The 22,050-nt window shown below is 48.9% G+C and overlaps 1 protein-coding gene across 1 annotated transcript; it reads left to right on the top strand.

Annotated features, from left to right (window-relative positions):
* The first annotated feature begins 2,079 nt into the window (after window positions 1-2,079).
* On the top strand, window positions 2,080-13,415 carry CFAP410 (cilia and flagella associated protein 410). The gene is made up of 7 exons (XM_050965661.1): window positions 2,080-2,244; window positions 4,682-4,700; window positions 5,700-5,746; window positions 9,550-9,779; window positions 10,650-10,821; window positions 11,316-11,409; window positions 12,250-13,415. The coding sequence occupies exons 1-7, from the start codon at window positions 2,081-2,083 to the stop codon at window positions 12,376-12,378; spliced, it is 855 nt and encodes a 284-aa protein (XP_050821618.1). The 5' UTR covers window position 2,080; the 3' UTR covers window positions 12,379-13,415.
* The last annotated feature ends 8,635 nt before the right edge of the window (window positions 13,416-22,050 follow it).

The raw sequence follows: 22,050 nt of genomic DNA, 5'->3' as shown, positions 1-22,050 counted from the left end.
CTCTCCAGTAATATTCCAACATAGGCATTGGCCTTTTTTTCCATCCAGGAAATATGCAATATCTTCACCAGCACCGTATTTCAAAAGCTCCAGGTTTTTTTGTTGTCAGCAGCTCTAACTTCCTGTGATTCACATCCATAAATAGCTATGGAAAAAACTAGGCTTTGCATCAGTCCCATCTTCATACATTACAAGATGCCACAGTTTCCCCAAACTTCTTAAAGAAGGTCACAGCTGACTTAGCAATCCCTAGTCTTCTTCCAATTTCCTTTGAACAGCCTCCTTGGCTGGAGATATGTGATCCCAGATCATTAGATTCATCTACTGCTGCTACAGCTTATCCCTTAATTGTGACATCCACTTACACCCCGTTAAACGAAGCAGAAGTTAGCTAAGTGCCTAGATATGATGTGAGGCCCTGCAGTAAGCATAGTTTATGCCAACTGACAGCAGTGAGAATTGCACTCACATTTGACAATTGCCTTAGCTAAACTCTCATACAGAACAGAGCAATGACCTTCATTTGTCCAAACTTGAGGCTTCTGGGGAGCACCCCTTACAGCGGGGGCAGGGGGGAAGGGGAGGGACATATTGGAGGTGCTGAACTAGGCATCCCCTCCATACTGTACTGGGGGCACCCCATTCACCACCACCCCTGCCTCAGGCAGCACTTTTCCCCTATATTGGGGGCACCCCAACACCCCCATCCAGCTCCTCTCCCCCTATAATGGGGGAACCCCATACACTACCACCTCTGCACTGGGCAGCCCCTTCCTGCTTTACTAGTGGCACCCAAACACCCCCATCCCCTGCACCGGGCAGCCCCTCACCCCTGTAACTGGATGCACCCCAAAACCACCATCCCCTGCACCAGGCAGCCTCTCCCCCTCTAAAGGGACTGTGACACTTTCACCCCTCATCAGGGTATGGATGGGACAAGCCCAGACCAGCCTCACAGGAACAAAGGACACTGGCCCAGGCAGCAACAAAGGATCTGTTGGACTCTTGAGTGAGTCACCCCGCTTCCCTTGGTCAGTTTGGGACTACAGTGAGGTAATGCTCACCTGACTCTGAAGGGCAGGGGGCAAAGCCAAGAGGAAAGAAAGAACATGATAAAAAGGAGAGATGTTCGCTATCTTCTCTCTTTTCCACCTCCATCTACACACATCACCACCAAGGAACTGAAGCACTAATCAAAGGGGGAGCCTGGCTGAAGGGCAACCAGCCAGCCTGCGGTGAGATGCGTCTAAGTTTGTAAGGGCATTGAAGGTGTTAAGATCAGCTTAGAATGTGTTTTGCTTTTATTTCATTTAACCAAATCCAACTTGTTATGCTTTGACTTATAACCACTTAAAATCTATCTTTCATAGTTAATACAGATGTTTGTTTATTCTACCTGAAGCAGTGTGTTTGGTTTGAAGTGTGTCAGAGACTCCCCTTGGAATAACAAGCCTGGTACATGTCAATTTCTCTGTTAAATTGACAAACTCATATAAGCTTGCAGCATCCAGTGGACGTAACTGGACACTGCAAGATGGAGGTGCCTAGAGTTGAGTCTGTCACCGGATATATTGGCTACTGTCAGGCACTTGCAAGTAGCTGGGAGCAGCTGCCATGCCAGAGGCTGTGCGTGAACAGCCCAGGAGTGGGGGTTCTCACAGCAGAGCAGGGTAAGACTGGCTCCCAGAGTCAAGGATTTGCCTGACCTAGCAGCTCACCCATCCAGATAACACGAAGGGAAGGTCACAGGGGCACCCCAACATCCCCTGCACCAGACAGCCCCTCCCCCATATAATGGGGGCATCCCAAACCCTCCCACTCCCTGCACCAGGCAGCCCCTCCCTGTTACACTAGGGGACACCCACACGCCGCTATCCCCGCCTCGCAGCAGCCCCACCCACCCGTGGAGACAGCAGTAGCCCCGCCCCTAGAGATTAGCAGCGTTGGCCCCGCCCCTGGATACACTGGTTCTGGCCCGCGTCGCGAATGACCCTCTGCGGCCCCCGTCCCGGCAGTGGGCGGGACACCAGAGGCCGCGCAGCCGCTGCCAGCCCGGAGCCGGAAGCGGGGAGGCGTTGGGATGGCGGCGGCGCCCGGCCCCGCCCCTGGAGACGCGTCCGCCGCGTTGCCCCCGCCCCTGGAGACGCGGCGCGGCCGGGCCGGGGCTATGAAGCTGACGCGCAAGGTGGTGCTGGCCCGCGCCAAGGCCGCTGAGTTGGACAGTGTCCGCAAACTCAACTGCTGGTGAGGGACCGGCTCTGCCCCTCCCCCCCCCGGGACTGGGGACAGTGGGCTGAGCGGGTGGGGGCCCGTGGGCTGAGCGGGGGGTGGGGTAACGGGGTGGGGGCCCATGGGCTGAGCGGGGGGTGGAGTAACGGGGTGGGGGCCCATGGGCTGGGGACGGTGGGCTGAGCGGGGGGTGGGGTAACTCGGGAGGGGGGGCCCGTGGGCTGGGGAGGGGCACACAGGGTGGGGGAAGGCACAGGCCCATGGGCTGAAGGGTCATTCATTGCCCCTCCTGGTGTGTTGGCTGACCCTGAAGCCAGCAGACTCCACTAGCAGGGTGGCTGGCTGGTTATTCTGGGGCATTGCTGGAGAGGCCCAGCAGCAATCCCAACCATTCATGCTCTCTGCCAGGGTGGGGATGATTCAGTGTCCTGACCAAATGGGGTCTCATTCTGAACCCACGCTTGCCAGTGTTGTCAAACCCTTCCCATGGACCAGCCAGCCCCTCTCCCCAGGGCTACTTTGCACCCAAGGGGATAAAGTTTACCCAGCAATGTTTGTAAAACATGTTGAGGATAAACATGTGTAATACAATTGGCGTTATGGGAATGATCGCACTTGTTTGGCTGGCTACCAGTAGTTACTGATCCCAATTTGGCAATTATTTCCTCACAGAGTGCAAACCCAGGAGGATATACACATTTCCTTCACTCACACTGACATTCTTACCTATCTTCAATAGAATAGTTCAATAAATGTGTCATAAATTATATATGTTCAGTGTTAAGCTTGAGTATGTAATTGCTTACAAGTAAAATAATTGTAGTCTAGGAATTTTTGGGGTGAAGTTTGGTGGCCTGTGTTATACAGGAGGTCAGAGTAGCTGATCACAATGATCACTTCTGGCCTTGGAATTAGGAAGATATGAATTTAAAAAAAAATTCCGTAGCAATGTTGGCCATGTTTCCATCCTATCTAAAGAGACACACAACAGTCAGTTGAGGGAAACTGTTGCTTACCAGTGCAGGATAAGCAAAAGCCCAAATCATATATGTGAAATGAAAGGATTTACTGTCAGTGAAACTGACTGCTGCTCTGTAATTAAATAATCTTAGGTGCATTGATAGATCAGTAGATTAAAACAGAGGCTGAGGTGTGTCTTGCTTGTTTTTGTTTAAATTCAATCAATGACAGAAAAATGAAGCTTTAGCAAAATGTGAGCTGGACAGTGAAAATTCTCCTCTGGCTACACTAGATCAATTGCATCCTATTTTGTACTGTGGAGAGAGTGCATGTGCTCTCCTGAAAGTGCAGAATTACATATGAGGGCAGGTCTTATTTTGGACAGTCATAGTTTGTCAGACTCTCTAATCTGAGATTCAGATTTTCCTTGGACAAATTGCCTTTGAGGTTTTTAAATGTATTAGATTCCCAGCATAACAGCACAATGAGTAATCAAGAAATGCTTCCTTTGGCTGACAATGTGGCTGAATCGATATTGCTGAGAGAATTGAACCTTAACTTTAAATGTTCCTGACTTTGGGTATTTAATACAATTTAAAGATTAAGAGTTAAACATGGTCTTTAGCATTTAGAATTCTTGGGTTTCTATATCTGTGTTTAGTGTTGCCTTAGCTGGTGCAATTATCCCCACACATGAAATGAAACTCATACTTGGTTCAATGCATACTGCCCAAATATTGTATGTGGGGAAGGAGGGGAAAAGTGCCTCCTACATGGATTTCCTAAGAGTAATTAAACACAACCCCCGCTGAACTCTTTGGCCAGCTGCTGAGGATAGGAACAAATCATGATGAACTCAGCTTGGTCCTATCCACATCAGCTGATCAAACTGTATTATAAAATGATCTACAGAAAACAGTTTAAACATGGCTGTATGATCAGAACTGGCAGGATTCACACTTGCTGACATGACAGATGGTTCTGAATTGTCTTGGCAGTCTGGAAGGAAAGTATTTACCTTCCAGCCACATGTTATGCTCATAAGGAGTAGCTACTGAGTGTGTGGAAGCATAGTTTTATGCAGCTGAGACTACAGGGGAGAGTGGAAGCAATAAAACTGTCGTGCCCCATTTGGGCTTTTGCAGAATCTTTATTTAGTGCCTTATGGAATAAAGCACGATTTGAGCTTGCATCTTATGTGGTTGAAGGATGGTTGGGGTGGCAGAGATTCCTTAAGGGTCAGAATTGGGAGGAGGGACAGGAAATGTTGTGATACTTGGTATTCCCTGTTGCTCAAAAAAATGAAAAGACACCTCTGAGAATCCAGTTCTTTAAGATAACGTACATTTTAAAAACACACTCTTGCACTCAGCCATAGCTTTTTCCATACATTACATCTTTTCACTCGATGTATGGCCTCTCTTTAAAATATTTCTAAATTAATTCTCTGCTTTCTTGTCACTATTCAAAGTGGTTTATTTTTCTCTTGCAGGGGCAGCTGCCTCACAGATGTAAGTACTATTCTTGCAGTTCTTAAAATCACCCCTTCCCCAAACAAATCTCTAACATTTCCATAAAGTCAGGTATGAGTAAGACACATTCCTTGAGATCTAGGCCCTTTTTTGTTGGTAGAGCACTGGTCATTGATACAGTGCATAGCAAATTGCTGCCAAGTGTTGGGGTGGGCTCTGCTGCCTCACTTGGGAATGGAGGGAGCCAAGTATCCCTTTGATGTGCTTGGGAGTAAGAGAGCTTGCTAGTCTTACACCTCTCTACAGCTGTGAGAGCTTGAGGACTAATTTAGGGTACATCTACACTGCAATGGGAGCATGCTTCCTAGAATGGGTAGACCCACGTGCTAGCTCTGCTCGAGCTATCTCACTAAAAATAGCAGTGTGGCCATGGTGACTCAAGCTACTGGCCCAAGTACAAACCCTTCCAACATGCTGGGTCACCCTTGGGTGGCTAGCCCAGGCCACCACAGCCACATTGCTATTTTTAGCATGCTAGAGCTAGTGCGTGTCTGTCTACCCACACTCAGAAGCACCCTCCCGCCTGACATACCCTGAGGGTACAGATCCTCTCAGTTGGGAAGGTCATGTGCGAGGACAGCTGAGCCCTTTGTGTGGGTATTGGTGGGGGATCTGACAGCACCAAAAGCGTATCAGTACAGTGAATACTTGTCACATGTTCTGCGCATTTGGAGGAGAGGAACAGAACCATGTCTTATTTTCCATGCACAATATGAGCGTCTGATTATCTGTGTTTCTGGGCATGGTGGGAGAAGATGGAATAGATACTGGCTACACTGTGCTTGGGGACTGAAAAAGAGGAGTGGTTGGGTCCAGAAAAAACTCCCTTTGTACAATCAAGTTAGACTGATATTGACTTAAACCCATTAGAGTATCAAATCAACTAGCACATTAGTGGAGCTATATGAATAAGCACCTGATTATAGACTGACATCTTCAGAAAAAGTACAGTTCTTTATTGCGTCTTTCTCTGTCTAGATTTCAATATGCCGTGAACTACCAAACATTGAAGTGATCACATTCAGGTGGGTGTCAAACTACCAGCCTGAGAGCAGCAGCTGATAGAACAGAGGAAATCTGGTGTCATGCAGATGACAACAATCTTGCATTCTGCCTTTGGTACTTTACTCCTTACTGACCTTGTGACCATGCCTCTGCCTGCTTGATCTCCAGTACTGAGTCAGGCTGTGTTCCCTCGGGGACAGAGGTGCAGAGTGCATTTATTTCCAAGGCTATCTGAGTCTTTCCTGTAAATCTGTATTGAGGGGGTGGGAAGTGAGAATTCATTTTGGGAGGAAATAACTCTTGAGGTGCAGTGTAAAGCTTCATAGTCTCTGTGATGGGTTCAGTCGCAGAGATCATCTTGGGGCTGTCACCTGATGTGCTGAGATTATCTCTGAGCCTGTTTTTCCTGCCAGCTTTGGACTCCAGACCCTTGCCTTGTTGAACCAGACACACTAGCTGGTTGCAACACAGACCCAGGTCTGGTCCATGCCTCCAAAGCTGCAGACTTTAATCAAAAACTGCTTAGCAAGTCACCTATCTCCAGCACCCAGACAGCCAGCTCCCACTGGGATCCAAACCCCAAATAAATCTGTTTTACTCTGTATAAAGCTTATACAGGGTAAACTCATGCATTGTCCACCCTCTATAACACTGATAGTGAGAGATGCCCAGCTGTTTGCTCCCCCAGGTATTAATCACTTACTCTGGGTTAATTAATTTATTAAGTATAAAAAGTAGGATTTAAGTGGTTTCAAGTAATAACAGACAGAACAAAATAAGTCACCAAGTAAAATAAAGCAAAAACATGCAAGTCTAAGCCTAATACATTTAAAAAACTGAATACAGGTAAATCTCACCCTCGGAGATGTTCCAATAAGCTTCTTTCCCAGACTAGACTCCTTCCTAGTCTGGGCTCAATCCTTTCCCCTGTGGGCAGGCAGTGGCAGGGGGGCAGGTGAGCCAGCGGCTGAGGAGGTGAACGAGCAGGCAGTGGCGGGGGGCAGGTGAGCCAGCGGCTGAGGAGGTGAGCGGGGAGGCAGTGGCGGAGGGGCAGGTGAGCCAGCGGCTGAGGAGGTGAGCGGGCAGGCAGTGGCAGGGGGGCAGGTGAGCCAGTGGCTGAGGAGGTGAGCGGGCAGGCAGTGGCAGGGGGCAGGTGAGCCAGCGGCTGAGGAGGTGAGTGGGCAGGCAGTGGCACGGGGGTAGATGAGACAGTGGCGGGGGAGGAGGCGGCTGAGGAGGTGAGCCAGGGTAGGGGAGCTGAGGATGCAAGAGGGCGGGCAGTTTTTGGGGGGGGGGGGGCAGGTGAGCCGGTGGCAGGGGAGGGGGGCTGAGGAGGCGAGCGAGGAGTCAGTGGCTGACCTGTTCTTCTGATCTGATCTGGCTCCCAGCCCCTCTCCAAGGGTTGCAGCTGTCTGGAGGTGCTGCCTTCCACATTCACACCTCATTCATTCAACAGGGCAATTGATTACAAAGTTGGGGGAAGATCTTATTCTACTTCTAGCAAAAAGACAGTTTTCTTTTACCTTAATTATACTACCTTAGGGGCCCGCTATAACATATTACCAAGGTTCAATACCGCTGTTTCGATGGGGCAGCACTGAGGAAGGGTTTGTTTCCACGGGGCAGGTGACACTGGGGAGTGTTGTTTCAGGGGGGCTGGGTGGCGCTGGGGGGGGGGCGGTTCCATGGGCTGGGTGGTGCTGGGGAGGCTGTGTTTCAGAGGGGCTGGGTGGCGCTGGGGGTGGGGTCGTCAGGGCCAGGTGGGCTTCAGCCCTCAGCTGTTTTCTTTGAAGTAATATGGCCCTCGCTGCTTTACGAGTTGTGCAGGCCTGTTCTAAATGGAAAAGCACCAGGTTTAAGATGGATTCTAGGATTATGTGACATGGTCACATGTCCTGTGAGATCCTAGCCTTCATTCTTCCAGGGCTGGCCTGCAAGTAAACAAAGCCATTCACAACCAATTCTCCTAGTCAATGGGAGCCATCAAGATTCAAAGCCACCATTAATGGCCCACACTTTGCATGATTACAGTAGGACTTCAGAGTAATACTTCATATTTCTAGCTTCAGATAGAGGAATGATACATTCATACAAATAGGTTGAACACACTCAGTAGATTATAAGCACTGTAATGATATCTTACAAGAGACCTTTTGTATAAAGCATATTCCAGTTACATTATAGTCACACTCATAAGCATATTTCCATAAACATGGAGTGCAACATCACATTTTCCCTTATACCTAAATCCTATTCCATGTTCTTGACTGGGTTCTGTAGGTCTGCTGGCCCCACACGGTGTCATGAAACTTGTACCAGGTTGGAGAAGGTTTGTGTTGAAATTCTTCTGGATTCTCTCTCAGCTTCTTGTGGCACCTTGGAAAATAGATCTTGCAAAACTATACTGAAAAATCTGTGAAGCTTCTAAAATCTTAACCTTAAAGCCATTTGGTGTGTGGAGCATGCATGAACTGCTCTTGGGTGTGTATGAGGAACTTCTGCAGAAAGAGGATGTAACAACCAATAAATGGTTGTAGTGAGCAAGAGTGTTTACAGAATTAAGCGAGGAGCCAGGAGTCTGCTCATCTCTGTAACCCTATGCCCCTTTCACTTTTTCAAAAAGAAAAACCTCTTGGCATTTTAATTCAAAGTGCCTCGTTAACATTAGCTGCTTATTGCTGCTTTCCGCCTCTCCCACTGACATACCTGCTGCCTTCTTCAAAACAGGTCTCTGGCTCCTGCCAAATTAGCCCCTGCCTTTGGATCTCAGCCATACCTTGGAACAGTGGTGGGCAATCTGCGGCCTGCGGACCACATGTGGCCATTCAGGGTAATCCACTGGCGGGCTGCCAGACAGTTTTACATTGACCATCTGCAGGTATGGTTGCCCGCAGCTCCTAGTGGCCATGGTTCACCATTCCCAGCCAATGGGAGCTGCGGGAAGTGGCAGCGGCCAGCATGTCCTACAGCTGCCATTGGCCGGGAATGGCGAACCGTGGCCACTGGGAGCTGTGTGCGGCCATGCCAGCAGACGGTCAATGTAAACAAACTGTCTCGCAGCCTACCAGTGGATTACCCTGATGGATCTCAGGTTGCTCACCACTGCCTCGGAGTGTCTGCATAGCTCCACAGCCACCCCACTCAGTGCTTGGGCCCTGAAGCATTCCATGCATTGAAGATGCCTGCTGCCATGGCTCAGGGGAGAAGCTATAAAGAGAAATAAGCGCAGGATGAACATAGTTCCTTCTTGGAAACTGCTTTTCTCTTCCCCACTGACCTGTCCCTTGGAAGCAGGAGCCTGTGGAGCCCATCTCAGCCTCCATGCTCAGGAGTGCTGTCTCAGCAAAAGTGTATTTTCAAGACCAAGAGATGTGAGTGATGGTGCTAACATTAAAAGGAAAATACTGGAGGGAGAGGAGGGGAGGAGTTCCAGAAGCAGTGTGATGAAGTGAAGCGTTCAGAAGGGGAAAGCAAGCTGGCTATGTTTATGTGAACCTGTTTCTGCTAGCTGACTACTGGATAGTATTTTTAAGGCCCTAAAAGTAGCACAATTGGCCTCCCTCTGGTTGGTAAACTATTTTTTGTTACCAAATGTTATCTCAACCTATTTGTGTTTGGCAACTAGGCACCCAGAATGCACTGCACCACCTTGGAGGAGGCTTTCAGGCTCCCACTGTAGGGATGATGCAGAAACGGGGACTGAAGAGCTGCAGTGTTGCAGAAGTCCTGCTTCTGCCTGAAAATTATATTGAGGGTGGAGCTGGTAATTTTTAAGGCTAGAAACCAGAGACTCATTTCTGAGGTCTGTGTAATCTCTCTCCAGTGTGAACAGTATCTCCAGCCTGGAACCAATGAGTCAGTGCCAGAACCTGAGTGAGCTCTATCTGAGGAAGAACAGCATCCTGAGTCTGAGTGAGCTCTTCCATCTGAAAAGCCTGCCCCGGCTGAGGGTCCTGTGGTTGTCTGAGAATCCCTGCTGTGGTTCAGACCCCCACCACTACAGAATGACTGTGCTGCGCAACCTCCCCAACCTTCAGAAGCTTGACAATCAAGGTGGGAATCTCAGAATAGAGTCAGTGGTGGAAAGCTTCAGAAATACCAGGGTTCTGAACTGCCCTGACCCTTAGGGAGAGTCTTGGTTGGGTTTGTTGGAAATTCAATGTACACACCCTAGAACAGCTGAGTACTTTACGTAATAAAACTCTCTCTGTTGGCTCTTGTGTGGGAAAGGACAGCACAACAGTAATTCCCTCAGCAGTGCTCTGTGCAGAATGGCGCAGGTAGCTCTACCTATGTTTTCAGCCAGTGTTTTCAAACTGTCCTATCCTTTACGCTCTCTGCACAGCATAGTTAACAATACCACACAGGGAATTTGTGACCAATGTCTTCATAGTCATTATCTCAGATACTGTGCCACCAGCTAGTTTGTTACAGGACTCTCGTTTGCTCTTCCAAAACACAGATGCTGTAACTGGCTCTGCTCCCACCGTCAAAGAAAGTAGGACATGTTGTTCTGTTTGGTAAAGGGATTTTCTGCTGTCAAAACAAGACCTTATGCATCCCCACAGTCTCTGTCTGCAGATCCTGCTGCTGGGGAAAAAGGGGGGAGGGCTCCAAGAGACCCCTGTGAAACCTCTCCTTCAGTATCCCTTTTTATATGGAGGAGGTAGGACTGCCAGAGACTTCCCCCTTAGGCTTTGCTGCAGAAGAAAGGAGGAAATGATGACAGGCTGATAGATAGGGGGTTATCCCTTATATCCCTGCTCTCATACAAGCTGACTGTACATGCTGTCACGTGTGTAGTTCGTTATACTACTTGTTGCAGTAATACATTCCAAATTAGAACGATCTGTTTTCCATGGTGATAGAATTCCCTAGAGCATCAAACTGGGCTTCTAACATATGCTTGTATGTTTTTGGAAGCTGTGACAGAAGAAGAATTGTCACAGGCCCTGGTAGATGGGGAGGAGATCATTGCACCCCCAGCTAAGCGAGTTCTGGAGAATGGCTGCCCAGAGGCTAATGAATCAAGTACCACTGAGTGCACAACGGAGCCAAAGAGTGAACATCTGAATTTCACCCTGGAGGAGACAAAGTGAGGGTTCGGTTATTAATTGTTGGGATTCCTTTGCTAAACTTGTATGTCACATGGGGGATCCTATAAAAAATACTCCTGACAACCAACCCCAACATACCATGGGCCACAGCTGGTCAAATCCACATAGCACTGCTGAAGACAATGGAGCTGTGCTGATTTTACACTAGCTGAGAACCTGGCCTTGTGCATATGGAATAGGTCCTTCCAGAGGCTGCTTCCTATTTTGCAGTACATCAGCTATGTGTATGCATGAAAGGGGAGGGATCTTCATATTGAATTGTGAATTATGGTCTATCTCACTTACCCTTTTTAAATGTGCCACCTGTTATCCAAATGTGCAGTGTAGACTCAGGTCTGTGGTCCCAGTTAGCATCACTCGTCTAGTTCCAGCATTAGGAATTGGTTTCTGTCATTCCAGACAGTGCTGGGGGCAGGCTCTTTCTGGCCCTGGGTGCTCTCATATTTTGTGTACTGCCTTTTTTCCCCCACAGCAAGATTCGGGAGCAACTTGGCATGAAGCCTGTTCCCAGAGATAAATTTTCCTCCTTTTCACCCAGGGAGACTGATGGCAGCAGGAAGAAGAGGGTGAGTGTATTTAAAGACTAAAGTTGCTGCTTTATAATGTGTCAGGCAAATTTAAAGAATAAATCTCTGGATCCAGAAAATGCACAACTTTGTACTACCAGATTTGGGTGCACCCAAAGCTGCATAGAACTTTCCGGGTGGGAAGTGGGTGCTGGTCGCATGTCTTTGGGATAAGTGTCTTGCAGGCTGTTGATTTGTGGCAGAAGTGCTGTTGAGCTGTGGCTAGCTAGTCCCTGAGATCCATCCTTAGGCGTTGGGGGGAGCATACACTGGAGATTAGCCTGTGAATCTATGATACTGTTATGCCATTAATAAGAAAGGGGGTCAGAACTGATCCTGTTGGATAACCATAGGTTAATCTCTACTGTCAATTTAATAGCCATCTTTCGTATAGAAAATATGGCCTTGATTTTCCTCACCAGTTGTGGCCAGTGGGTGGCAATGCTACTCTATGGGAGTAAGTTTCACAGAGCACGTATCTGGCCTGGATGGGACTCAAGAGTGTGGCTTGGGCTCATTGCCGTCACCTCAGGGAATAAAGGAAGGTCAGAATGTGTTCTAGACCGGTCTTGGTCTATTTTGTTTCTCCCTCTGCAGTGGTACTTGTCCACAGAGCTGCAGATGTCTATTCTGCAGGCCTTGGATTTGGCACCCAAAGGCAGTGGCCTTCTCAGTAGAAGGGCACTGTCTTCCTACAGACAGGCAGAGGAGCAGGGAATTTAGAAGGGTGCAAAAAACAATCTAGTAACCGTTGAAAATCAGCCCCTAAATGACTCATCAGCTTTCTGGGTCAGAGTCTGTACCTCTGTAGTAGAAACAATGTCCGTCCTGTCTTGACAGAACAACATCCTCAATGCTATCCTGCTGCTCATGAAAGAGCTGGACACAGAGGGCCTGGAAATCATCCACCAAACAGTGGGGAAGAGACTCCAAGCCTTACAGAAGAAGGAGCTTCAGGAAGAGCGATAGTGCCCATTGCAGAATTCTCTAAAGCAGCCACTTTCTGGGGCCACAGAACCGGAACCAGACCGGCAGCACCAGTTCTGCCCACACGCACTTCAGGCTACAGTAAAATCCTGTCTAGAGCCTGCTGCACTTTACCTGGGGTGGACTGGGAGGGGATGGTACTGACCGTAGGAAGAAACCAACTCTTGTAACACATGACATCCCCCTTGGCTGTGCATGCCATGCCTGTGCTGGGAGCTTCTGAGCCAATCTTGCAGCATGCTTTCATCCCGCATAACAGGTTCTATTATGCTCATAACTCACATGGCTGAATCCATGCAGTCTAACTCGGTGCTCCCCTAGGACTCACAAGGGAGTCAGAAAAAGGTGATCTGGGGTAAAGCAACCGGTGAAGAAGGGAGGGGAAAGATAGCTGTGCTTGTGCTGATGAAAGGGAGCGGAGGACAGACCTGCCAAGCAGCTACAAATGCCATTGCTATTAGGCTTGTTCCAAGAGCGGCTTTATCAGAGTAATGCTTGGGCAAAGCCCTGTAGTTCCTTTCCTCTGCCTCTCTGGTAGTGTAGTATCACAGCAAGGGCTTATGCCATGCCTTCAAGAGTGGGAGGAGACTGAAAGCAACTTCTGCCAATAAAGATGAGGTTTCACAGAAACAGACTTCTGAACAGACGTCCTAAAAAGAATCACTAACTCTTAAATTTTTGGTGTGGTTTTGGAAGCTCAGTGTCAAACTGTTAGTTTATTTTCAACTCCTACCCTTTCTTAGTCAGCAGCTTCTTGTCCGGTCAAAGGGGTAAACTCCAAAAATTATCTTGTTGCAACTGAGCCTAAATTCAAGATTCCAGGTGGTAAATGACTCTCTCCTGTGTGCTGAAATTTCTCTGCTTTCTGACCATGGTAGCAATTGAGACAAAAACAAGCTGGGACTGTTTGCTGGGAGATCTGCCTAGACAGGAGGGTTGAACTGTTCTTTACGGACAAGGCTGAACTTCTTAAAAGTGTACAGAACCATTAAATGCTAAATAAAATGCTGTCCCTATTAGATGTAGTCTGTCAAATCATGTCTGGTGCTATTTAGGGTATTTGGAATACGGGTGATCAAAGTGAGTATGTTAAGCAGTACACATACTAACCTCACTCTGCATCTGTGAAGGGGAGAGGATCCAGGCAGCCTCAGCTGTGCCCTACCAACTTGGCTATGTAAATAGCTAACCCTGTTGTTGCAAATATCACATGCACCTATTACATCTGAGCTGCTTTGATTATTTCTCAAGGTTGGAGCAGAGAATCTGGGTATGTCTACGCTACATGATTATTCTGATTTTACATAAATCGGTTTTGTAAAACAGACTGTATAAAGTCGAGTACTCGCGGCCACACTAAGCACATTAATTCAGCGGTGTGCGTCCATGGTCCAAGGCTAGCGTCGATTTCCGGAGCGTTGCACTGTGGGTAGCTATTCCATAGCTATACCATAGTTCCTGCAGTCTCTCCCGCCCCTTGGAATTCTGGGTTGAGATCCCAATGGCTGATGGGGCAAAAGTCATTGTCGCGGGTGGTTCTGGGTAAATGTTGTCACTCATTCCTTCCTCCGGGAAAGCAACGGCAGACAATCATTTTGCGCCCTTTTTCCCTGGATTGCCCTGGCAGATGCCATAGCACGGCAACCATGGAGCCCATTCAGCTTTTTTTTTACTGTCACCGTATGTGTACTGGATGCTGCTGACAGAGGCGATATTGCAGCACTACACAGCAGCATTTATTTGCTTTTGCATGATAGCAGAGATGGTTATCAGTCGTTCTGTACGGTCTGCTGCCATTGTAAATTGGCAATGAGATGACGGCTGTCATTCTGTACCGTCTGCTGCTATCATGAGTGCCCCTGGCTGAGGTTGGCCGGGGGCGCAAAGGCAAAAATGGGAATGACTCCCCGAGTCAATCCCTCCTTTATGGTATCTAAAAATAGTCAGTCCTGCCTAGAATATGGGGCAAGCTTACTAGAGAACCAGTGTATCAGAGAACCAGAGAGCACAGCTGCTCTGTGTCAGATCCCGCAGAAATGATGAGCTGCATGCCATTCACGGGGGGTGCCCCTGCAGCAACCCCACCTGTTGCTTCCCTCCTCCCCAACCTTCCTGGACTACCGTGGCAGTGTCCCCTGCATTTGTGTCATGAAGTTATAAAGAATGCAACAATAAGAAACAGTGACTTGTTAGTGAGATAAAATGAGGGGGAGGCAGCCTCCAGCTGCTGTGATAGTCCAGGCAGAACATTAAGTGGTGTGGGGGAGAGGAGCCCCGCATCCCGCTGCTATGATAGTCCAGGCAGGACATTAAGCGGTGTGGAGGAGAGGAGCCCAGCATCCCACTGCTATGACAGTCCAGGCAGGACATTAAGCGGTGTGGAGGAGAGGAGCCCAGCATCCCACTGCTCTGATAGTCCAGGCAGTACAGAATCTTTTCTTTACACGTGAAAGGGAGGAGGCTGATTGAAGCTCAGCCCCCAGTTGCTATGATGAAGACAGTTACCAGCCGTTCTGTACCATCTACTGGGAATGACCAGGAATCATTCCTATTTTTACCTAGGCTCCCCCCCCCGGCTGACCTCACCTGAGGCCAGCCAGGGGTATTCAGCAGCTATCAAGCATATTGTACCGTCTGCCACCGGGGAGGGAAGAGGAGCAGATACTGCTCTTCACTGTGCAGCATCGCGTCTACCAGCAGCATTCAGTACACATAGGGTGACATTAAAAAAAAGTCAAGAAACGATTTTTTTCCCTTTTCTTTCACGTGGGGGAGGAGGGAGTACATTGACGAGCTATACCCTGAACCACGCCGGACAATGTGTTTGAACCTACAGGCATTGGGAGCTCAGCCAAGAATGCTAATACTTTTCGGAGACTGCTGTGGACTGTGGGATACCTGGAGTCCTCAGTACCCTCTCCCTCCCTCCATGAGCGTCCATTTGATTCTTTGGCTTTCCGTTATGCTTGTCACGCAGCACTGTGTAGCCTGGAGATTTTTTTCAAACGCTTTGGCATTTCATCTTCTATAACGGAGCTCTGATAGAACAGATTTGTCTCCCCATACAGCGATCAGATCCAGTATCTCCCGTATGGTCCATGCTGGAGCTCTTTTTGGATTTGGGACTGCATCGCCACCCGTGCTGATCAGAGCTTCATGCTGGGCAAACAGGAAATGAAATTCAGAAGTTCACAGGGCTTTTCCTGTTTACCTGGCCACTGCATCCGAGTTCAGATCGCTTTCCAGAGTGGTCACAGTGGTGCACTGTGGGATACTGCCCGGAGGCCAATACCATCGATTTGCGGCCACACTAACCCTAATCCGATATGGTAATACCGATTTTAGCGCTACTCCTTTCGTCGGGGAGAAGTACAGAAACTGATTTAAAGAGCCTTTATATCAATATAAAGGGCCTCGTAGTGTGGACGGGTGCAGCGTTAAATCGGTTTAATGCTGCTAAAATCGGTTTAAACCTGTAGTGTAGCAACCGGGGGTGAAAGTAACTTACTGGTAGGACTTATCAAAGGACTTACTGGATTCCAGAGTCCTGAGCAGGGGGTGTGGCCTCAGCCGGAAGAGGTGGGGCCTTTAGAGCCGGGCTCCGGCTGCAGTAGTAGTGGCTGGGAGCCCTGGGCTCTTCAAATCACTGCCAAAGCTACCAGCTGCAGAGGCAGCTGGGAGCCTTGGGGCTCTGGCCGCTGCTACCATGGCAGAGCCTAGGGACCTTTAAATTGCTGCTTGAGTCCTGCTTCTGGAGCCCTGGGGTAGCAGCGGTGGTGGGGGCTCCAGTGGTGATTTAAAGGGCCCGGGCTCCCAGCTGCCACTATTGCCTTGGGCCCTTTAAATCTCCGCTGGCTCCGGTAGTGGGCCTCTGGTGGCAATTTAAAGGACCCAGGGCTCCAGCCACTGCTGGAAGCCCCAGGCTTTTTAAATTGCTGGGCAGATCCTATGTACTGGCTCTTGCCAGTACCCTGTACTGGGGTGTACCAGCTTACTTTCGCCTCTGGCTGCAACTCAGTCTAATTGGCTGGCTGGAAGAAAGCTGAGGCTCTTTCTCTCCTCTAATGCAGAGCTCAAGGCTGCAGTTGTGTTCTACCTCGTGCCAGGGATGCTGCCCAATGGAGTGAGGGGCTGACTTAATATAATTTTTGTGTGTTCTTCCAAGTGCGATGTCAGCCCCAGCGCCACATGGGTACCCTCTCTTTGGGACACACAGCACAGGGTGCTGAACGGATTACAGACTAGCACGGGTGGGCAAACTTTTTGGCCTGAGGGTCACATCGAGTTTCATAAATTGTATGGAGAGCCGGTTAGGGGAGGGGGTCGTGGCCCAGCTCCGACCTCCTAGCTGCTCCCCCGCCAGGACTCCTGCCCCATCCAACCCCCCCATTCCTTGATGGTCCCCCAGGGACTCCTGCCCCATCCACACACTCCTGCTCCCTGTCCCCTGATCACCGCCAACCCCCAACCACCCCATCCAACCCCTTCTTTCATTTCTGATAGCTGCCCCGGGACCTCTGCCCCATCCACACACCCCTGCTCCCTGTCCCCTGACTGCCCCCTACTGCCCCATCTAATCCCCGCTCCTCCCTGACTGCGCCCCAAGGACCCCTGCCCCCATTCAACCTCCTATTCCCCCCGACCACCCTGAATCCTATCCACACCCCCACCTCCTGACTACCACCCCGAACTCCTCTGCTCTCTATCCAATCCCCCATGCTCCATGCCCCCTTACCATGCTGCCTGGAGCACTGGTGGCTGGGGGTGCTACAGCCGCACCACCCAGCTGGAGCCAGGTCATGCCATTGCCACCACCACGCAGCACAGAGACCGGGTCAGACCGGGCTCTGCAGCTGCGCTGCCCCAGGAGCTCATAGCCCCGCCACCCAGAGCATTGTGCCGGCGGTGGAGCGAGTGAGTTGCTGCAAAGGAGGGGCCAGAGGCTAGCCTCCTGGGCCAGGAGCCTGGGCAGGATGGTCAGCCCGTGGACCGTAGTTTTCCCACCCTGGACTAGCACAACACTTGCAATGTGAGCTTCACTAATACCACCCTGCTCCTCAGTGCCCCTCTCCACAGCAAGGTCGGGGACTACATACTGCATGGTTCCATTGGCCAGACCTCACCACAGTAGATGTAGCATGGATGTCCTTCCCTGTCATTGCCAGGCTTGGGGAGAGGATTCTGGTCCCTGGTGTCAGGGAGGTCCCTTGCACGTGGCCCATTAACCTGGCCTTTGTATAGGAAAACAGTGTTTGACTTTGCTAATCTAGGTCCAGATCCTCAAAAGGTATGTAGGGGCCTAATTCCCATTGATTTCAGTGGGGGTTCGGCCCCTAAATACCTTAAAGGATCTAAGGCTCTAGGCTTTTAGTCCACACTCCTGCACTCTGTTCTCAGGGTCCATTCCAAAGGCTCCAATCCCGTACTTCCATTTTTTCAGTGCTTTTTCCTGCAGAGCTGAACAGCATTTCTCAATCTCCTTCACAACTGTCCTGTAATCTGTGCAATTGAAATCAGTTCTGTTATTTCTCTCCCCACACTAGGAGAGTCTGAAACAGCTACAGGTCAGAACACATGAACCATAAAATGATGCTATCATCTTTTGTAATTCTCTAAGTAGCCAAAAAGATTAAATTCTCTTTTCTAATTACTGCTGTTCATAAATATATAATTGTCTGTTCTGTGGAGCCTAGTGTTAATGGTGCTTTTCAAAAAAGAAAATCCACAGCTCTGTAATAAAAACTTTCCAGCCAAGCCCACCCCTATACATTTCTACAATATCTATATTATGCAATGTGGTGCTTATTGCATAATACAACAATCCATACTTTAAAACTAAAAGAGCGTATCATGAGATTAAATTAAAATGCAAAGCCACTTTTTTTTTTTGAGACATTAGGGCAGAGGTGGACAAACTTTTTGGACTGAGGGCCACATCGGGGTGGGGAAATTGTATGCAGGGCCGGGGCAGGAGGTTAGGGTGCGGGAGGGAGTGCGGGGTGTGGGAGGGAGTGCATCCAAGGTTTGGCCACAGAGTTGCACTGGGAGTTCAAGTTTGGCTGATTATTTACCATAACCCTCAAATCTTTTTTGGAGTCGCTGCTTCCCAGAAGAGAGTCCCCCATCCTGTAAGCATCGCTGACATTCTTTGTTCCTAGATATATACAATGACAGTTAGCCGTATTTAAATGCATATTGATTGCACCCAGCTCACTAAGACATCCAGGTTGCTCTGTATGATTGACCTGTCCTTAACATTTCACTCCCCCAATTTTCATATCATTTGCAAATTCTATCAGTGACGAGCTTGTTTTCTTCTAGGCTATTGACAAAAAAGGTCACATAAGGTAGAGCCAAGAACCAAGCCCTATGAGACCTCGCAAGAAACACACTCACTTGATGATTCCCCATTTATAGTTACATTTTGAGACTAAGCAGTTAGACAGTCTTTAATCCATTTAATGCATGCATGTTGATTCTGTATTAATTTTTTAATTAAAATGTCTTACCATTCAAATCAAATGCTTTACAGAAGTCTAAGCACGTTACATCATGCGACGGACCCAAACCAGTGGGGTGTGGGAGTCTGGTAGAGGGCAAATATACTGGTCACTGGGTGAGTAGTTTTCTGTTCCCTGAGTGACCAGAGCAGGGGCTGCACTAGAGTAATCAGGAACTTGCTAGAACCAATTAAGGCAGATAGGCTGATTAGAACACCTGCAGCCAATCAAGGCAGGCTAATCAGGGCACCTGGGTTTAAAAAGGAGCTCTCTCCAGTCAGGTAGGGAGGAGCTAGAAGAAAGGAAGTGTGTGTGTGTGTGTGTGTGTGTGTGAGAGAGAGAGAGAGAGAGAGAGAGAGAGAGAGAGAGAGGAGCTGAGCTGAGCTGAGCTGAGCTGAGAATGAAAGGATGTGCTGCTGGAGGACTAAGGAGTTCAAGCCTTATCAGACACCAGGAGGAAGGTCCTCTGTTGAGGATAAAGAAGGTGTTTGGAGGAGGCCATGGGGAAGTAGCCCAAGGAGGTGTAGCTGTCATGCAGCTGTTACAAGAGGCACTGTAGACAGCTGCAATCCACAGGGCCCTAGGCTGGAACCCAGAGTAGAGAGCTGGCCCGGGTTCCCCCCAAACCTCCCAACTCCTGATGAGACACAGGAGGAGTTGATCCAGACTGTGGGGAAGATCACTGAGGTGAGCAAACCTGCCAATAAGTGCAGGACCCACCAAGGTAGAGGAGGAACTTTGTCACAGGTGTAAATAATTACATTCACAGTTTACCCGATTTGGGTGTGAAATCATACAGAAATGATATTAAAACATGGTTTCTTTTGGCAAAGAGATTTTCTTCATTTCGAACCCCTATATAATGACACTGGTATGGGGATTTGGTTGGGGAATGAAATCTACCACATGCCTCCACATATAGTGAAGGAGATATGTAGCCAGCCCTTTATCATCACATCAAAGGGTGGTCATGTATCTATTTTTTCTGTATAATGCTGTACTAATCTCCAACTGATAATCTTTGATTGAATAATTCCAACTGAACCTGGTACTCCACAATCTTGAGTCATCAGTAACTCAGACCTGCAATGCGGGCTAGAGATGTTGTCTACTATCCTCTTTGAAAATACCATCAGGTACTGAGTTGGGACTGGACTTCTTGCTCGCAGCCCAGAGATGGCAAACTTGGGGGAGCTGCTCCATACAAGCTCTACTGTGAGCATCCCCCTGACTCCATGAAGAGGAGACATGCATGTGAACTCGCCCCATTATCTTGAACTCTGGGGGAAGGGAATAAAAATTCCTGCCAAGAAAAAACTGCATCTTTTGGGCTGTTTGAACTCTGAAGGGCCAGAGAAGTTAAGCTGAAGCCAGAGAGCCTCCTGGGGCAGCCCTGAAAGACACTTTGAATCGATGGGTCATTACAACTCTGTCACTCATAGGATTTAGATGGTAACTCATTGGTGTGGATATCTTTGCTTTACCTGTAAATAACTCACATTTCTTTTTCCAGATGATTAACCCTTTATATAGTTTGCTACAGGATTGGCTACAGGTGTTCTCTTTGGTGTAGGATAGGATACCAATTGATCTGGGATAAGTGACTGGTCTCTTGGGATTGGAAGCAACCTGACTGTGGTGTGATTTTTGGTGTAAGTGATGTTTTATTACAAAGTCCAGTTTCCCTGGGCGGCAAGAGAGGCTGGACAGGCTAAGGGGACTGTCTGTGACTCCATGGGGAGACTTACGGAGTTCACATTTGTTGCTGGCTTGGTGAAATCTAGTGCTAGAACACACCATCTGAGGTCGGCAGTCTTGGTTGTGAGCCATACCAGGCAGCACTGAGCATCACAATGCCAACATTAGGCACTTTGAAAATCAGTGGGATCCAGAAAGCCTGAGTTAGGCACTGTACACTTGTGCCATCCCAGGGCACCCCTTCATGCCCTACACACTCTGCCTCAGTTTCTCTCTGAGGCCCCAGAAATGACTTACAGCAAAATGTGTTTAAAGTAATATTCCCTCTCTCTTGGGATCTGGTTTATTAAGCACCACCAACCCCCTGTGGGCACTGGCTGAAAGAGCAGAACCTTGTACCCCCACTCCCACCCCTACAAAACACCTAGTCCTGGCCCTTAAAGAAACAGTGGCCCAGGATGGCCCTATGCCATTCTTCTCCCAGACACTGACTACTCCCCTGGACCATCTTCCTCTTACCCAGTGCCTGCGTCGGTTCTTCCCAACCCCTGGAACTTGGCTCTCACCCTCCCTTAAAGGGCCAGGACCCTGCTAAAGCCACCCAGGTTCCCTGTAGAATGCATGGAGAGAGATGGACACCTGTGAATGGGATTCACACAGCCAGTACGCTTGGTAGGGAGCTGCCTAAGCCAGCCAATGGGAGATACCGCTAACAGTGTAAAAACACTGCTAGGGCTAGTGGTTGGGGCACTCACCTAGGAGACGGTGGACCCAGCGTCCAGTCTCCTGCTCCAAGGGTTATTTATTTATTTGCCTTCTCCTCTGGCTGGATTTGGAGCAGGGTCCAATCTGGCAGGTGTGCTCTGAGCAACCAAGCAGGGACTGTGTGGCTTTCAGCCACCACCCAGGATTTGGGCACCGAAATCCCTATCCAGAGCTGGGCCAGAATCTCCACTAAGACTTTCTCCAGCCAACTCAGAGCTCCGTCTGTGTCGCCCCCTATGTGGGGCCCATCCCCACAGCCTCCTTGGAGCTGTGCTCAGAGCAGCAGGCCTGTCCTAGGTCCCATTCTGTGTGCTTGTGCAGTGACAGCTGCAGTAGGAAGGATGCCAGATTGCTGAGCCCTGTAATATTTTTTTTCCTGTGCACTTCCAGAGAACAGGCTGTTGCTTCTGAATATCTGGTCTGGTCCCCATCAGAGCTTCCTGCCTGAGTGCTCTATTTATTTGGGATCTTGCCACATCTGTGGCCAGGACTTTATTTGGTGATCTGATCTATCCGTGAGAAGGAAAGTTGCTGGGTAATGTTTATTTGAGGTATCCCCACAAGTTTCTGGCCCAGATATGTTTTTCCAACCATAGGATGCATGTGTTATCTGCTCTCTAGGAGGAAGCAGAGCTCATCATTTCCTAGGAATGTATTTTGACATCCATGTGTATTTTTGCAAATTGTGAGG

This window comes from Gopherus flavomarginatus, chromosome 8, assembly GCF_025201925.1.
Source record: "Gopherus flavomarginatus isolate rGopFla2 chromosome 8, rGopFla2.mat.asm, whole genome shotgun sequence".
Classification (NCBI taxonomy): domain Eukaryota; kingdom Metazoa; phylum Chordata; order Testudines; family Testudinidae; genus Gopherus; species Gopherus flavomarginatus.
This window is presented reverse-complemented; position numbering and strand designations above follow the sequence as displayed.

Bases quoted from the DNA above. Each gene is read 5' to 3' on its own strand.
- CFAP410 (XM_050965661.1), top strand. From the start codon at position 2,081: ATGGCGGCGGCGCCCGGCCCCGCCCCTGGAGACGCGTCCGCCGCGTTG. The intron at 5,747-9,549 runs GTGGGTGTCAAA...ATCTCTCTCCAG, and splicing joins ATTGAAGTGATCACATTCAG to TGTGAACAGTATCTCCAGCC. The intron at 9,780-10,649 runs GTGGGAATCTCA...TGTTTTTGGAAG, and splicing joins TCAGAAGCTTGACAATCAAG to CTGTGACAGAAGAAGAATTG.